This window comes from Nothoprocta perdicaria, unplaced genomic scaffold (assembly GCF_003342845.1).
Source record: "Nothoprocta perdicaria isolate Ctin4 unplaced genomic scaffold, notPer1 scaffold_4, whole genome shotgun sequence".
NCBI lineage: Eukaryota > Metazoa > Chordata > Aves > Tinamiformes > Tinamidae > Nothoprocta > Nothoprocta perdicaria.
In genome coordinates this window covers 4,624,039-4,642,983 of record NW_020455643.1, presented here as the reverse complement: position 1 = coordinate 4,642,983, position 18,945 = coordinate 4,624,039, and the positions used below count along the sequence as shown (strand labels likewise).

At 44.5% G+C, this 18,945-nt stretch overlaps 1 protein-coding gene across 1 annotated transcript in view; it reads right to left on the bottom strand.

The window, feature by feature from the left end:
• Positions 1-13,612, bottom strand: part of FNDC3B (fibronectin type III domain containing 3B) — a 130,698-nt gene extending 117,086 nt beyond the window's left edge. Inside the window, exons 1-2 of the mRNA XM_026045279.1 lie at positions 13,480-13,612; positions 4,771-4,846 (exon numbers count right to left, since the gene is read on the bottom strand). Of these exons, the coding sequence (XP_025901064.1) occupies positions 4,771-4,846; positions 13,480-13,590 (187 nt within the window). The 5' untranslated portion in view covers positions 13,591-13,612. The remainder of the gene's footprint in view (positions 1-4,770; positions 4,847-13,479) is intronic.
• Between the last annotated feature and the right edge of the window lie 5,333 nt (positions 13,613-18,945).

The window sequence follows — 18,945 nt, the reverse complement described above, 5'->3', positions numbered from 1 at the left end:
AAGCCCAATACACTCCATACAATCTGAATGATGCAACTACAGCATGATGCTATATTTCCTACTGGAAAATTTATATACGCTGTGTGGAGTCTACATGGCGACTTCCAAGGCACAGCCAGTCTCCTTCCCACTGCCAGCTCCTCCAGACTCCTCCTCCAGACCTCAGGAACACACATTATTCCTATGCGGACAGACAACTAGCACTGGAGAGAAAGTCTGCTGTACGCTGAGGATGGTATTTTTAATTGCTGCTTTACAGAAAATTTCTGTTCTGACAAATACAATGCTTTACAACATACTCTGGAAACACGCTAAGGCTTTCTTGAACCTCTACGGAGGACCAAGTTCTGAGAAACCGGCAGCTCCTAGAGAAAGAGAAAAAACCTGGCTATATAACGCGGCTATATCATGAGCTAGCAGAGCCCCAGAGCCATGGAAATGCATACAGGAGCTAAGGGAAGAGGTGCACTGGTTCCCAGAGAGTGCTCAGCGTTTWCTGTGCTCTGGAAGCTGCCCGCTATCTAAATTCTTTGTTCACTTTCAACTTCTTCCATGCCAAATCTGTGACCTGATATCCAAGTCCCTGGCGTATTCCCTCTGCTGCTCTAATCTTGGCCTCCTCTTGTCCCCACCCAGAGACACAGCAGTTATCAGTCATTTGCTGACATGATGGCCCATCTATTTTCAACTCTTTCCTTCCCTCCAAGAAACTGAGTCACTTCCTTCTTTCCAGTCTCACATGAAAAAGAAAAAAAAAAAAAAGGAAAAAAGTGTTTTGCTTCAACTGCACTGAACAYTAAGGGCCTCACTTCACACATGCGTATATTTCTATATAAAACCACAGCAATTTGGCTTTTAAGAAAATTACATATTTTGTTGCACTGGTGAAAATCTTTGATTTTTTTTTAATAAATAAATAACTGTATTAGCGCTGATAAACATTACCTTAAACTTCACCCCTTCCCAAGTTAAGGGAATATTAACTCCAGAATATACCAAGGCAACCCATGCTGGATGCGTTAGCACACATCGTGGCTCCTCTYGGAGCCAGAGCTATTTCAGTCTTGCATTCTTTGTCTTGCAAGAGAAAAACAAGTCAGGACCCTCTAGTGCTTCAAGCTCAGCACCAATGGCAAAACACCAGGAAATATCAGCTGGAGAGAATGCTGATATCGCTAAGTTGGGGATGTTTATTACCCTGTTTTCATTTCAGGCTGTAACCCCTCCACACACACCCCCAAAGGCAATTTAGACTGCTCTCCACTGCACAAATATTCATGCTTAAAAACACAGCCCAAGCCCTACGGTGCCCCAGTACATTTTCATCTTGTCCTTGAAAACATCAAAAACAAACAAAAGCCGAATGCGGGCCCTTGCTGACCCGTGCAAGGCTAGGATTAAAGCCTATCTTCCTCCTCCTCTCTGCACACAGCAATTCTGTGCCTCACTACTCCAAATGTAGCGCAGAGCCGCCCAGCAAAGACCAGAGATAAGTTTCAAGACCACGTTTTCAAAAGCACAGTCTAGACACAATACATCCATCTGAATTCTTATTACACCGGGTGCTCTTCTCCTGTATGTTGTATCCTTAGTTGTATCCTTTTTTCTTTTTTTTTTTTTTTTTGCTACATGCTGAATGTAGCAGTGCTATGCTAATACTATGAAGAAAATTATAGAATAAAAAATTTTGGTTCGTTTGTGGCAGAAAAGCAGATCTAGCTTGGCTGTAATTTATATGCATGGCAATGGAAAAAAAATACATTTAGCAATAATTGAACAATTTTGTGTTGTCAGTGGATAAWAGTTGTTAATGGCGTGCACCAAGCTCCCTGGGCATATCACAGATGTACATCTGTACATATGCATGCATGTAGACTTCAGCACAGGGACAACAACCACATTTACACTGCACTAGAATAATTAAGTTGTCCATAAAGAATCATTAAGTTGGCCACAATACTCACAGCACAGCGCGCACGACAACTTGGCATTACTGCCTTCCAGCATAACACAGCACTGAGCAGATGCTCGAGCGCGGTTCCGCTGACTCCAAATACTCCCAAATGGTATTTTTAAGTAGCTTAGTATCTGACATGRTTCTTGTACAATAACAAAAATGCCTACCAAAACTCTTAAGCTATTGACTAAAAACATCAGTCTTCAATCAGTCACTGGGGGAATGGAATTTGCTGAATATATGAGATTTATCCAGAAACGTAACCCAACACAAACCTATTTATTCTGCAATTCAGAAGGCAGACTGATTGTTTTTCAAGTATAGGGAGCTTGTTTTGGTTCTGCAGCTAATGAGATACATGTTCTCCCTCTCTTCCACATCTCACTCTGTGTGATGGCCCTGAAGTATTAGCTAGAAGGAACCTCTATGCCAAGGAGGGTGCAAGACCCACAGCCACAGCTGAACAACACGGTGGAGATCCTGCACGGCCCTCTCCTCCTTTGCACAACTAGCAGCAACCTACCGAGTAAGCTTGGGAAAGAGTAAATGGAAACAATAAATGAAGTATTTAATGGAAATAACAAATGAAGTATTTAAATCATCTGACAAAACTACATAAAAAGGTTAAGTATTATGCTAAGCAGTTTTTATGCTGGCAATACAGTATATATGTTCTCATTTTATGGTATAAAAGTACTGGGTTCAAAGCAGTCTCCGACTCAGTTGGAGTAGGAGCGCAGAGAGGCTCAGACTTAAAGACCAATCCCAAAAGGAAGGCAGGGCCCTGGGGCAGGACTGTCAAACCTCACAGCTCTGCCACTACGGAGGAGACCCACACTAGCAATTTCCCACCGGGGTCTYGTCCTTTCCAAGGGATGCAGGCCTGGAGAATCCCATTCCATTCACGTAATTAAGCATACTTTCCCCAAAGTGGACGGTGGCTCTTGCTACGTTTCAGAYGTGGTGTCAGTAAGAGCGGCCACCTCGCACGGGTATTTCTTCCTCTGCGGATGCACAGACACATCCAGCCACGCATTAACTAAAGCCAGACCCAAAGGCCGTCTCAGGCCAACACGTGTGCCTTAAATTGAGGCAATTAGAAGTAATTCATGAACAACTCAAGTTTAGCACTCAAACCCGTGCGCAAGCAAAGAGCTCCGCTACGTTTCAGAGGTGCTGAGCACGTCTCGGGGATTCCAGCACGGCACGAACCAGGCTTTTCTGCCCCTCTCCCCAGGATTACCACTATTTTTGGAGGAAGTTACTTTGTTATTAATGCACACATGCCTTAAAAGGAACAGCCAAAGATTGGTCCTCTAATAGCATAYAAATAATGTACTTGATGCTCATACTTTAATTCAGGCCAGGTGGCCAGTCTCAGTTTTCAGCCGGCATTCAAATGCTTAGCATGCCTAGATACGCAAGACAGCAGGGTTTCTGGCTGCAAGATAACATCAAGTCTCAGCATTTTACTCATGTCAACCTTTAGGAACGATTAAAAAAATAAAAAATCCTTTCAATCAATGCCTAAACCTACCCTTTCTTTATTYCTTTTTTCTTGTAATTGTTATAAACGTTACCACGTATTTATAATCTCATGTACTTCCTCCACTCCTCAATCTCACAAGCTGGAAGCTGATGCCACCTTTCCACGACAGCTTTCCAAACACCAAACATCAGAGTTTTTATCCCTCTTYGTCAGCACTACTTTGATTTTGGATAGATTTCATAAATAAAAACTACAACGCAAACCCAAACTGAGTAGAGAGAGTATTTTAGCTTAAAATATACAGCATATTGCAATATAGAAAAAAAGTCAAAATACATTCTGAGCTTTTAGGAGCAAGAGGATATGTGATCGTTACAAACATTATATAATCATCTTGAACCTCAAAGCACCAAAAATAAAGTTCATAAACTTAATGTTTTTGCTAGCAGATTTAGATTTTTAGTGATTGATAACACTATTATTTTCAGAGGACATCAGAATTATCAGACAGAACTGAAGACATATGTGTTCATATAGACACACAGAGGTACACACGCAGGCACACATCTATACAGTGTTATCAGAGAGGCTGCTGCTGAGTACCAAACACTGTTAGCATCAATACTTTAAATTACTGGAAAATACAGAAAAAGAAGTTTCCTAATTGCATTCGTTTTACCAACACCTCTCAACAACACTGTTCTCGAATAAAAAAGTAAATGCTCTCATAATTAGATTTCTAATGGAAGCACCGGATATAAATTTTAACAAGTTTTAAATTGTTGCTGTTACTGCACATCAAGACCTGAGAATCCTGGATAGGAAATACTGAAGCTTCTCCAGTCACTCTCTCAAACAACTATTAACTCCTCATTTCCACAGAGATGAAATATTAAACAACAAAAAACCTAAGTCTTAGATGCACAGCAAGAAACCTATAGAATCGAGCTCTAAAATATTTAACATCTGAAATGCCTTTTGTTTTTCATTTGTTCCTCCCTTCTGAATAAAAATATATAATATATTCTATGCTTTATATAGAATATRGATCAAAAACTATCTATGTATTTATATAGATAAATGACAGAGCATAGGAAAAGAACAAGATTTCCTGGACTCCCAAGAAATTCATGTCTTATTCTGGGATACAATAAAAAGGTCTTGTAAACACAAAGCAGTCATGYCTACAGCTTCCTACCAAGTGCATCACTATTTTCAGATCTATATGTCACATTTCTGAAGAAATTATAAGTTTAAAGGCTTAAGAGYTGAAGATTTTCACACTGAAAATAATGTTTGTCTGCAGAATCCCGTATACTCTTACCTTGAATGCACTGCAGGGTCCCATCCTCAGCCCTTATTGTAAAGGTTTCACCTGGATTAACTTGAACCAGAAAGACCTGCCAAAAGAAAACACACGTTTCACTCTAATGTGTAAGTGTTAAAAGTTGTTCAGTCCAACAGCTGTTATCCATATTTTGGAGAAGATAAAAACTACAGCCCACACAGGATGTTACAGCTCTGGATACCAGCAGAGTCTAGGAGTTGGTACAGACTCTTTTGCCCACTCATCTAAATCTTCAGAGCTGAAACAAACATTTAACTTAGCAGTTGTGTGTAGGTGAGGGTTRCGGTGTCAGGTTCCCCCACCAACGACAGTGGATGTGACTTGGCCAGATGCTGACAGCAAAGGAGGTAAATCTTTGGACCATAGGTACCGTTGAGTGGACAGCACCTAAACTCCAGCATGAAATACCAAGTCATACAGTGCTTCCAATTTCACAGGAATAAAGAGTCCTTGCAGTAACAGGAGTTTTATCCACTGTGGTTTTTTAAAAAATGTCACATCCTAGACATAATAGACCACAGTAAAGCATATAGTTACTAACAGAATTTGTATAAAAAGATCTCCCTCCTCATCTCCCACTGCTCAATTCTGCAGAGGATGGGAATGCCACAGTGTCCAGAAAGTGCCCAAGGCTCCTTTCCCACCCTCTCATTGTATTGTAAATAAGACGCTGCCTGAAAAGAAAGTGTTTTGCATGTACCCGTCTTGCTGGTTTCCTGGCTCGAGCAGGRGGCTGGGTTAGGTTAGAAGCAGCTATTTTTAGTGAGACAGAGCAGGAGTGTTTACACTGCAGGAGCTCACAAGCAGCTATATCCTGATGACAAGCAGAGGCTGGCGGGGGTTTTTTTAAGCCAGCATCAAGTAAGGACCAGATCCTGACAGCTCATGGTGTGTAGAGCAGCAAGGGCTCCCTCCTGAAAGGGAAGCTGCCCTGCGGCACCCTAAACCTGTGCGGTTCTCGGCCAGGACTCCTTCCAGAGTCCACTTGCCCAGCGTGAAGCTCAAAGGGCACAACCTGCACTGGGGAATTGCGACTGAAAACCTTTACTGACATTAAACTGATAATGCAGATAGGTATCTTTTTGTGAAATTTCTCTCAAAATTTTGCTCTAGTCTTTACATTCTGGGACAGCTGCATGAAGTCTGGGAAAGCTGCATGAAGTCGGTTTCCTTTGCTGACAAACCCCGAGGACTCGAGTGTCCCCAGCAAAGCCCCTTGCCACACACCCAACTGCTGCCCTAAACACAGCCCAGCTCAGAGACGCTTCTGGAGCTGCTGCAAACCAAAGCAGAGGTTGAGAGTCTTGTGAAGGGCGTGCAGGGCCCAYGAGGAACAGCTCCAAAGCTGGAACTTGTGGGTGGGTTTGTGGAGCCCACAGGCTTCTCCCTAATTAGGTCTCAATTTGTGTTCTGCATTCCTATGATTTGGGTTGTCCATGCATATCACTACTTGTTCTCCCTGGGCAGTGCTTCATTAAACCTGTCTGCAAACCGTCCTATCACTCAGCACAAGCTCTGACAGACAAGGAGCCCTGGACTCTTTCCTCAAGCACTGGACTCCCCTTCAATCACAACAGGTCACTTCTGAAGAGCAAAGCTGGGTTTTCCTGCTAGAACTCATTCTTCCCCTGTGGTTTTCAACACAATCATTTTAAAACAGAGAAGATTCCTCCTTCCTACCACTTCTTCCCCTTTCAACAAGGCAGCTAGTGTCATCTTTGCACCCAGCAGCAAGTGCCATCACTGATGGCAAAGCCTTGGAGAGTTTCTTGCAATCTCTGTTTGGAATTTTGTTTTATAATATTACCTTTCTCAAATATAACTCCTTGRGGAAAAAATGCAAATATTTAACTACACTCACTTATGCAAAACACTTTGGTTATTTCTATTACCCACCTGCATAGACTGTTTTTAATACACACTCTGTAAATCATACTGCTGCTAGAGAGAGCTGGGCACTTTGTTCTGCGCATCACCAACTTGCAGTAARTTCCATCATGTTTTTCTATTAAAATCCAGTAAACCAAATCTTGACTTCTTGGGTTTTAAGTTTCATAGCATCAGTATTAACAAGATTACATTTGTGAATGTGACCATTGGCACCATCTCATCTCCTAACAATGAAGCTGAAAGACAACTTATCTATTTTCATCAGTATTTAGGTATTTAAAGACATACACAAACCCAAAGATTTTCAAAGGAGACCCATTCTATCAAACCAATTCTATTCCATTAAATTGATTCTATTAAAASAAATACTTCTGTGAAGAACAGTAGCAATGCTGCTAGATCTGCTTTTAGTGTTTTTCCCGTGCTAGAGATGAAGAAGCATCAACATACTCCTCGTTTGTTTACTTGAATTAAATTGCTTAGAATTTAAGAGCCAAGGACCAAGAGCAGAACCCCAGCTTTCCAAGGCCAAGCCTTTCCATGCAATTTAACTCATCAGTTCCCCAAAAGATGAGTTATACAGAATTTCTCAATAATGACAAAAATCAACCTTTACAGTGGCACAGAAAAACACATGAAAATACATGGTGAGAGCACACATGGATTTAAAGTTGTGCTGTAGGCAAGAAAGATGACATTACAATAAAAATACTGCAGCCACCGTCTTCTAAAAGGCAAAACCCTGCCAAGTGTCAAAGATATTAAAAGACTTCATCCTGCCCTGATGTCCAGACTCATCGGCAGCACAAGCAGCAGCCCTTGCGGCCCTGTTGCTGGGGGAGAGCAGCTATATTGGGAGCAAACAGGAATAACCCCCGCGTGACGGAGCGCAGCTCTCGTGCAGATCAGCACCGGCAGGAGGATGGACACACGCACACACCGATGGCTCTGGATGAGCTCAGGCCTAGGGGTGTTACAGCTGCCAGGGGATCCATGGAAAGCCCTGGCTTTGCCCCAGCCCCTGCTCCCCAGTGGAGTCTCAGCCCCAGCTTCTCCTCTCCCGGGGCAGCGACGGCAGCAGTTTCCAGCTCTGCCCAGGGGTTTCCCTGCACGACAGTGACCTGCAGCACCGCAGCGGCTCCACTCCCCTACGGACTCCATGCTGCGTGTGCGGGGGCCACACACACCACGAGATGCCCACCCACCACACGAAGCGTGAGGAGCAGCCCAGGAGCTCCCAACGTGCTGCAGAGCTGGGGGCAGCCCCACAGGGCCCACACACCCCATCACAGCCCCAGACGTTAAGTCGTTCATCAAAAAGCAACCACCCGAGCTGGGCACATCCACACACGGTGGCATCCAGGAGAGGCCACCATGGTCCCTCCATGYGCAGGGCTGGGGGCAGCAGCCCGTTCCCCTGGTCAGCAGCACACCCCAGTTCCTTAAGCGATGCTGTTCCCCTCAGAGCCAAGACATGAGGCACATTTTCCAACCAAYGCCCCCGACTCTCCCCCACTGCTCGGATCACACAGGAATCGAGGGAGATTCTCTGCGTGCCTCCAGCTTGGGCCTTACTCGTGCACCATGACATCAGCGCGTGCGAGGAGCCAAGATGAAGGCTCCATCTGGGACGAATAACATCCAGGCACATTGTGACTTCTCTTGTTTATACACACTGGCTAAGTATGCCTTGGTGGGAGATGAACTAATTCAAAGATTTATGTCTCCCAAGCCCTCCTAAACAACAAAACAATATTCCGTATTCTGGAACATCACTTTTCCAGCTTGCCTGCTACAAGAGGGAGCTGCAAGAGAATGCACTGTTTACAAAAGCTATAATTGAAATCCGAGCAATAGGAAAGTGTCTACAGATTACATCTCCATTTTAATGTAAACAAGTAGAGAGGATCTTTAATTGTCATGTGTCTCCTCCAAAATTTATCATCCTGAATGAGAACTTTTATGAGACRCTTCCTCTTTCAACCAGAGGAGAGGGAACTCAAAAAGCCCATGTGAAGCAAGGCTGCTGTCACACATGGGCAAAAAAGGACTTTGAACAGCTGCAAGTTGGGCGTCAGCAACAACTCCAACCCCTTTCCTCCAGAAAGGAGGAACACACAACCAGGACTGTCATTTGGGCAGCTTGTCATGCTCGCTGTTGGAGCCTRGGCCTACCTATTGCAGTGTCAGGGAGAGCTGGTCATCATCCTTACACTCTGATATTGCATTTATTTTGCATTTGGGAACGTGGTTACACTTTAAATAGTTGTATGAGCTAAAACTCTGATTAGCGTTACTAAGTTACCTAGTTAAGATAAATATTTACGCTCACACAGGCACCCAGTGCTGGCTCCRTGTCCAGACCAAGCTTCCCCCACAGACCCAGAGGTCCTGCTGACGTCTCCTCGTTCCTGCTGTCCGACCATCATATCCAAGGGGAGCAGGGCGACGAGACGAAGGAGCCTGCCAAAGTCCAACGGAGGCTTAAAGCAAAGGTTTGGGAACATAAATCTCCTCTGCACTGTGGGTAAACAGTTGCATACAAATAATAAAAAATAAAAAATAAAAGAAACAGAAACTCTACCTGCCGAGGACCCAGCAGATGTGCTCTTCCCCATCATGGGGGCACCTTCCCTTCCCTTCACAGACATGCCACATTTCATATGGCACGTGGGAATGCCACCGGCGTGCTGTGTGACACAGGCCACAGGTTCTTCTAAACGGCTTTAAACATTAAATCTACCATATTCACAATTTATAAGTTGCATAAACTTTGGAATATACTGCATCTCTGGGRAAAAAGTAGTAATAATCAAATGGGCTCAGTGATATCTGTACTTTAAAATATTGCGTCCCTGCTCCTACTAAGCAGTAGGAGCATTAGTACTCGGCTCTGGTGCCCTGGAAGGAGCAGGGGGGGCAACAACATCCTTATGGGATATTCTTTCCAGGAATATCTTTTCAACGGCACAAAAGTAGGCAGGATGAATATCCTCAGCATCAATTCAGAAAAATCAGATAACATACTACTTCCAAAGCAATGGCTTCTACAAACAAACACCCTGACAATAATATTTAAGTTTCATTATCTGTTTTTCTTCCATGTGACTAAATTGAGGCCCGGGGAAGTGAGCTCACCCTGAATGCTGAGAGCCAAGCTCAAAAGCAAGTGACAACTCCTGAGCTCCATGATTTATCACAGCTTAAACAGACTCTCAAAACACCAGTAAAAAATCCAATACATCTGTGTAACAAATTACTCTGATAAGCAAGTAATTTTAAGCCTCATGAAATATTAATGAAATCCGTGTGTTGCCATTCTTGCATTCCCCAAGAAATTCATTTGGGAGAGCAGTCTTGGACATCACCCATGAACATCCTTGGATTAAATCCCACCTTTGACACCTTGGTGGCCAATACCTCCTACAAGTTCATTCTAGTGACTTTTAAGAGCAGCGAGAGAGAACAACAAGAGAACAACAATGTCCAGCTTTGATAACACTGCTGGACTGCACTTTTAAATACCTTTGCTAATATGTACAGAATCTGCTTTAGAAATCAGTATATTTAAACAGAAGAGGATTCAAATCATACAGAGCACAGAAATATGCACAGGAGTCCAGATGCCACTGGCACATTCAATGTTCAGGAACGGTAAAACCGCAGCCAGGGAAAGGCTTGTGTTCTTGCAAGGTCCACAGATTTGTTGCACTATAGAAAATGAGCAATTTTTGTTCCCAACTGTAGCGATTTTTGTTCGACACACCCTAACTTTCCTTATCTGAAGTTTGTGCCCCTAGAAGGCAAGAACAAGCACATGCAGGTGCTATATTCAGCACCTCTTCTCAAGTGCAGGAGTGGTAAAGGGGAGCATGGATGCAAAACTTGCTCTACGACTGCTAATCTACTGATCTAACCAGGACAAAATAAAATATCCCAAAATAAACCAGGCCATATTCTGCACAGACACACACAGCCACCTGCCCCTCCACCTTCATGCTCCAAGATTTTTAGAGCGTGCAGTGAAGCAGCTACCAGAAACCGGCAAAATTCTTGGACCAAAAGTTTAATTATAACTCCCAGAATCCCCCCAGGAGTTACAAGTGGATTAGAAAGAGAAGCAGAGTGAGCAGCAGCTCTGGAAAGGACATGAAAGCACTAAACACAGTCAGCTGTACGGGAGATTAAGTGTGGGAAGCTAAAAACGTTCATAACACAAATGCCATTTTGGGCAGTGCAGAGAAGACAGTGTAAAGCAGGCAGAGAAACATTCTGAGTTCTGCTCCAGAAAGATGRACAACTTGAACGCCCCTATGCACTTGTCTTGCACTACGGTACTGTCTGCTGGCTGGCAATATTCCTCTCCATCCGGCTGCTGGGAAAAGCTAAGGGGTTTTACCAGCTTCAGGGTGACTGTCCACAGCAYGAGAACACCCCTGGCAGGTCCAACACTCCCCTTGGCTGCAGCTTCTCAGACAGGCTCCGGCAAACACCAGCTCAGGGCTGATGACAGCGGGCTGGGAACAAGCAGCCCRGGCCCTGCTGCTTCGGGCAGGGCTGCCCATCGTTTTGCTCCTGGGACAGACAAGGGCTCTGCCTCACGGTTTCTCAGGGAATGAGCAGGTAGCCCAAGGATACCTGCAGTTCCCGTCACCATCCTTGGGGTTTCCTGCACTGCCCAGTGTCAGGCGAGCCAGCTCTTCTGCTCTGAAAGCTTTCTGGTGACATCTGCAACCCAATAGCTTTATGAGAAGTGAAAAGCTCTCTGAAGACTTTTGTGCTTGCAACATTTAAAAGCTTCACGAGAAAAGCCCAGGTGGTCAAGGAATACCACATGCACCTGCTGTTTAATTCCAATTAATTTATTCCAGGAGAAAGCAGCATGTAGAGTGTATTGGCAAGAAGGCAGAATGAGCAGACAGAAGCAGGTATCATCGAGTACATAAACAAAAATCTGTCTTTTGAGCAGAATCCTTTCAGCAGAGCCACGTGTAGCTGGTCACAGTTTAAAGCACAGCTTTACTAAGAGCCCTCCTGGCATTCCTGAGGGAATAAGAGGCATCTTGGTCACAGAAGCCATTCTCACATGGCACAAATCTGAAGGCTCTTACTGCCTAAAAACAGCTCAGGTAAGACTTGAAACAAATATGCAAAATCTGCCCGTATATTAGACAAGAAATCACGTTGACAGCATTAATATTGYTGCTGCAGTACACAGATCAAATGAGGCGGTTAATCCAATAATTTCATTCCAACTTAAAAATACATTTTTAAAATTAAAAGCACCAGTTAAAGCTTCGGGAATAGGCTGAAAGTGTGAAAGCATAATAGACCAGACCAGAGGGAGAAAACTCTCACAAAACCCAGCTACAAGTAAAGAGATAAAGTGATAAATTATTCTCATTTAAGGTCAAATGTTAAAGCAGAAAAGCAGACTGACTCACACCCACTCTGCCGAGCCACATTTGCTCAGCACAGGGAAAGCACCGAGTAATGCACTTCCACCACATCMGCATATCCTTGCTCCAAAACATTAGAGGAGCAGCTGATTTGCGGGCAGCAGAGCTATCTGCCAAGCAAGGCTACTGAATCACTGCTGATGGGGATGTTCAAGGATCAGCTTAGAGCTCCACCTCAAGAACGTGCTCAGGAGACCTGATCCATCATTTCAGTAATGTGGGAACACCAAGAACGGGCTTATTTAAGGAGTAATTATGTTTCCAAATACCAATAAGCTTGTTCCGTCACTTAGGCATATCAATGCTAGACTCTGTAAAAAGAGCCATTAACAGCTYTTTATTTATTTAAGGAAAAAGTTCCAAGGTAGAAATAGACTTTTAAAAAATTACAGCAMGGAAATCCCGTATTATACCAAGAATCCAGATAAGCAAACAGATTCAAAAGCTTACAAGAAAAAAGGAAATCATTCTTCCTCTCGTGACTGTCTTGAGAGCTTGCAGACACAGCTTGGAGAGAGGAACGAATGGCATTTTATTGATTCATGAAGGCAAGCTTATTTCTACCTTAGAAGAACTTTGCTAAAATGCTCATATACACAGGGAACCAAATAAAGTAATACAGAAAAAATGATAGGATAGCAATTCAATGYTCTACTAAAAGAAAAACCAATCCAAGATGGMAGGTGTGGGAATCTACCAACTTCCAAGTCGAACATTCAGGCTCTATCATGACATAAAGGCATCTCCATGGTCTTRTTTTACCTTTGACAAGAGAACACTGCCTAGAAAAGTCTGAAAGCAACTTCACATTCCTTCAAGTTCTCCCTCAAAATTCACTTCTTCTCTAAGGTTTATTATAAAGCACACAGTGATTCACAGGTCTGCTGTGATTTGTACACGTAATAAGCTAAGAATAGCAGACATCATAGGATGCTGKTCTCCACTACATCTCCATTTGCTCCTTCCACAATCTAGTCCAAGCATTTTTAAGTATTTAAAACCTGTTTCTACAGAGAGTAGCAAAAGTGGACAACAACTAGCACACATAAACCAAGAGACTGTCTTTCTACACAATGTTCAGATACTCAGCAATTGCAGTTGCAGTTTGCCKGTTATTTTACCTCCAGTACATCTGCAAATAATGACATTGAATTGATCAGTACATATAAAGCATTGCTTTGGAAGCTATCCCTGTGAAAAGGGGGATTTCTACAGGGTATAAAAGCCCTGTTCTCCTTAGTACTTGTGGAAACCAGGGCTTTTTTTCCCATCCCCATCCTCAACCCCCGCTTGATGGCCCAGGAATGGTTTGGTGAAGTGGGCCCAGCGCGCTGACCTGCTGCGATCCGTCGCCGTTCACCATGTGGGGCATCATGGCCACCTCCCCGTTCAGCAACGGCGGCAGCTCCAGGGGAATCTGGTCGGTCATCATCATTGTGACGTACATTCATGGAGAATTTTCCTCAACGGGCTTCCTGGAAGAGAGGCAACAATTAAGGACCCCGGAAAAAAATAAATAGATAAAAAAGCTGTTTGCACTGATTAGAGAAGTGGGTTTTAACTGCTGGAGCAGCACCACGGATAAGTCAGGTTCTCATGCATGATTTCAGAAAGCCAATTCAACGGCTTGATACAGCAGTTCTTGAAAATACACCACATGCACCAGAGCTAACGTTCCGCCCATCGGTTTTACTCATAATACTCACAGTTTTAAGCCAACGGCCGCCCAACACAGAGAACGGTGCCCAACTTCCACTCACGACTACCCAAAGATCTCTACTGGAGTGGGAGGGACAGCACAACCCGCTACACTAAACACCTTATAGAGAGGACATCTATATATAGAAGGCAGCAGACCACGATGAAAGATCTCACTTCACTACAGGCATCTGTAGTGAATCATACATCATTTTCAGCACAACCCTCCCTTAAAAGCTAATTGCTTGAGGGGATTACAGTAGCACCACTAAAACTATGGGGTGATTGCTTAGTAAAGGCAGGCCTTAGATGAGCATGAAGAGCATCACCACACTGTTTTATGGGGCAGCAATCCAGTTTTTAAGGAGCAGCATGGATCACCCAGCTTATCCAGGCTTCTGCACTTGAACTCCCAAGCAACGCAGAATAGCTTCCTTCTACCTTCCACGCCACGGATTCCCAAAGTGCTCCCAAACACATCTACCAAACTCAGGGAAACAAAACAATAAAAAAGGAGAGACTGAGACGTAGTATTTTGGTGGAGCTCTTTAACACAACAGCAGAGCCACGGAGCACTAGCAGGGAGGTGAATCCCTGCTGCCGCGGGGCTGAGCCGCCCCACCGAGATTAGCACRGCTGGTTCCACCGAGTCTGCACGCTGCAAACCTAATACCCTGCTAACTAATCTACCCCCAAGGGCTGCTGCTGTTTAATTTTAGCTTTTAAAGCAGCTCTTTAACAGCTTGGTCAAGAAACAGACTGACACACGTGTGCGCTTCATTTTTATCCACTCCGCTTTGAGCGTCTAGGATGGGGTCCTTCCAGAGCTCGGATCCCATCACCTGCAGAGCGGCTCGACTGCCAGGCAGACCAGTAGCTGGGACTGCAATAAATGAGGAGGAGTAGGAGGAGGAAGGGCACATGCGTGATGAAGGGGCCCCAAAGTGCCCGTTTTATCCTTCTCTCCCACGCTCTGCCCCTTAGGGCTCCACAGCAGCTGGAGGCAGAAGGTGCATTCGCTTTTCGGAAGATGGGCAAATGCAGCCCAGCACCCTGAGCTGAAGACAATTTTGATTGAATTCAGTACCAAATTTAGGCTGCCTCTCACAGCTCTTTCTGATGCTCCTGTTAGTGTGGAAATGCCATTCTCCTAATTGTCACTTCACCAAGCTATAAATAGAGGCCATCTATTTTCATCTGCCTTTCAATGAAATTTCTCCTTTATTTGAGACTTAATTACAGGACAGAAACTCTCAGAAAGCTTGAGAAGCAGTGCTAGCACTAAGGAAAGGATATTATACCCTTTATACTCTATAAAAAGGCTCAGCTTACGGCAACATCAATGGTTTTACCCAACGGTGCCTGGCAGTGTCACAGCATCAACCCCTTGGTTAGCTGCTCCAACGGCGCCTGCAGGCACAGAGAGAGGAACAAGGAAAACCAAACCCCTCCTCAGCACGTGGGATCGGGTTCCCGAATGCTCACCCCGATACAGCAGCCAAATCTCCCTGGCTTTGCGTAATCCACAGCTCTCAGCAGCCGAAACTGCCGCGTCTCAGACCCACCTGCTACGGGGGCCACAGAACCTGCCCAAGGACCAGAGCCTTTGCTCAAACCGTTCTCCTGTCCCCTCGGGTTTCACAAAATTTGCAGTCTTTATCCCCTAAATTCTCTGGGCATCATTACGTAAAAGGCCTCGGTTTCATTTTGAGAAAGATGAGCAACAAAACAGTCACATAACAGCTGGGCAGGGAGGCAGCAGCTGGGAGGGGAAACGCGCTCCTGTCCCCACCCCTTAATGACAGGGAAGAAAACTCGACTTTCCCAGTCATTTGCTAAGTTCTTGGGACTGACAGAAAGCCTAACAGTGACATCAATCCCAGCACAAAAACAGGGCTGGGCAGTTCGAAGCAAGCAGACATATTCAGCCGGTAGCTGTACCTCTATCTACACTCATAATCTATAAAATGATATAGCTATTTATAACTTTAAACGATTTTAAAAGGCGGAAAAGTTCATAGGACTCATCATAAACACATGAAACGCCTCCCCCCTCAACGACACACTCCATCTGAACCCAAAAGCCTCAGCTTTAACAGACTTAAAGCATCATGCCAATTTTCTTAGGGGAAAAAAAAAAAGCCAGACTGTAGCTTGAAGCAACATATTTTCCTAGGAATATTTCCATTCCAGGCACAACAACCAATATGTTGACATTTATTTGCTATATGTCATTATTTGAAGTTTTACAGCCACATTCCTTTCGCTTTATTAATGGTTTCTCACTAGGACCATGTCTACACTTGCCTCTCTATAAAGTGGGGGGAAAAAGGGAAATTAAAGTTTCTTTTTTTGTCGTGACCAGCACCGCTCCACCGGCAGCAGTAAGWCCAGCAACGGGACCAGCCACAAGTGCTGCTGGCCCCAGGCCCTTTTTTTTTGGGCAGAACATCACGTAGCTGAAGCAAATGCAGCGTTAGGTGAGACGGGGTTAAAACATCCACCGCAGGACGGGCAGACTTCACACCAACGCCAAGAGCTCTGGAAACTGCTTCACACACTTATTTTTAAGCTTATTCTCTCATCCATCCTATTAAAATATAAATTAGAAAGCAAAACAAGCTTATTCACCAGAAATTCACACTCTTCCTCCAAACCAAAGTTTCTCCTACCCGAGGGGACGCTTCATTATTACAAAGAATATGAGAGGTTTCAACACAAACATTTTTATTCCCCCTGTAGATTCAAGGGCATCACTGGACGAAAACACCACACAAGGACCGAAAGAGCTAGGTCACATTTCAGGATATGAGAACTCTTCCTCAGTTAAAATACGAGCTGCCAAATACCAACCCACAGCTCTTTCTTTCAGGTACTAACTCAAATTTGGGGTTTTGTCTAGAAAGCTGACTATATTTAAATTTTAAAAAGATATTTCCTGTGCGTCTACATTCCCTAGGTTTGGCTGGGACAGACCACAAAAATGCCCGGACTCCGAGAGGCTGCATTTCCCTGTCTAGCTACCTCCAGGAGTACTAGAAATCTCAGTGTTTCCAGTCTTGCTCCTGCTGCAAGGAAGCAGGAATAAACCTCCAAGTTTTCTGCTGTTTCTCAACCCAACCCAAACTTCCAAATCTTGTGGTGTTTGCAAGTTACTGCTATAAACCTGCTTTTCAATTCACCACTGCAGTCTTCTACTGATCACCAAGATGACTCTAACTTTCCTTAAATTAATTCAATATGTGAATTAGTAATACATAAATTGGTTGCATATGGCAACAGAGAGAAAAGAAAAATCAAAAACAGAAGAACAAAGTGTAACCATCTCAACCCAATGTCCATGTATGGTGAATTACTATGACCTCGCATGTGAAGTCAAGAGTTCTCCTTAAATCCCCAAAGCAGCTTGAAGCACATTGAGATAACCAAGTGCAGTGTTCCTAGAAGGTTTGACCCATGCTGYTAATGGAGGTATAAGCCAGAACACTTTTCTTTTTGTGATTTTCCCCCCCCTCTTCTACAAAGAAAAGGTCTTCCAGTTAAGGTAGACAAATACAGACAATCTGGCAAAACAGTCCTAAATGTTTCGTCCTGTAACTGTTTTCTATCCAGGCTAAATTTTTATCTGGTTGCAAGAAAYGATTAAAACCTACCAAGAGCAACACTCTGCTTTTTACCAGAATCACCTGAAATCGTGAAAGTTCTTGTACCACACAGACGGCAGGCACCTTTTCAGGGATGCACCTTGCCCAGTTTATCTAAGATATAAAATCTCCACACCAAGTGCATCCCTGCACTGCTGCAGGGCTCAGGGCTGTTCAGTCTCACTAAAAAGKGAGGAGCCCAAAGATACATCAACCTTAGTTCACTACAGTGAAGACCTGAAGYGGGCAATATAAGACCTTAACAAGAACAGTTCCCTTTAAAACAGGCATTTAGCCTAAGTAGCAACTGACAACTGCACTAAGTTTATACACACACATTAGTGCAGGCACACGGAGCCCAGAATGCGCTCTCAGGGGTTCCTAAATAGGCAGAAGCAGCACTCGGATTTTCTGCTAGATGGGTACTCAGTCTTGACAAGCAGAAGTGACTGGAACAGACCTGAACATGGCAGATCTGGACACAACCTTCGTGGCTACCGGCCCCGTTCCTGGACTAGCCCGCGCTTCTCCTGTTGGCTTCCCAGGAGAGAAGGATCAAACGCTACTGGGYAGGAACCACGGAGAAGACGGAGCTGCTGCTCTGCTGTCCCGCCCTAAATGAGCAATAAACATGTGACTGTCATAATCTGTAATCATAAACTACTCTGGCTTTACAGCAAAACCTAGCTATTACATCGGATTAGCGGACATGATACCGCTCAGCCCTTCCTCCCACCTCCTAGCGGAAAATTGGCCCCAGCTTTCCCTATAGAACCGACTCGGACACTGAGAGCGGCTTCAAAGACAAGAAAAACTCCTACCCAACGCAGAACAACTTTCTTGGCTGAGCGTTCAAAACCCTGGCGTGCCCATTGCAGAGTTTGGAGGGGGAAGGAGAGGCCTGCATTCAAACTATGCATTTTTCCAAGCATCAGGGCGTAGAGTTCCATCTGAGCCCATTTCAAACACTTTTCCGCCCATTCTCCACATAATAGTGAGCATCTCCTTTGGACAGGGATTGCTACAGGGTCTGTCTTGGCAGTTAACAGAGGAAGGGGGAAGTTAATTCACACGTGGGCTCAGACATGAGAGGTCTGGTTGAAGTCGCACTTGAGGTGCGACTGTTGCCTCCTCACCACGGCTGTTCTGTCCTGGCCCTTCCTACCAACCTGGCCTGGGGCAGATCAGATCCTGACACCAGCCAGTTCAGAGGCTGCTCTGAACACAGAGCAGAAGCACTGCTGGACTTGATGATCTTAAAGGTCTTTTCCAACCATAACAGTTCTGTGATTCCCAACATCTCACCTGGGCCACAAGGGCCAGCCCCAACACCGCGACCAACCCAAGGCCCCTGCTTCAAGCGCAGGGTTATTTTCAACAGGGACAGCTCCTCCAAGCCACTTGGCCAGSCTGACTCCCAGATGCATTTTATTGTCGTCACCAGAGAATTGCTTAACACT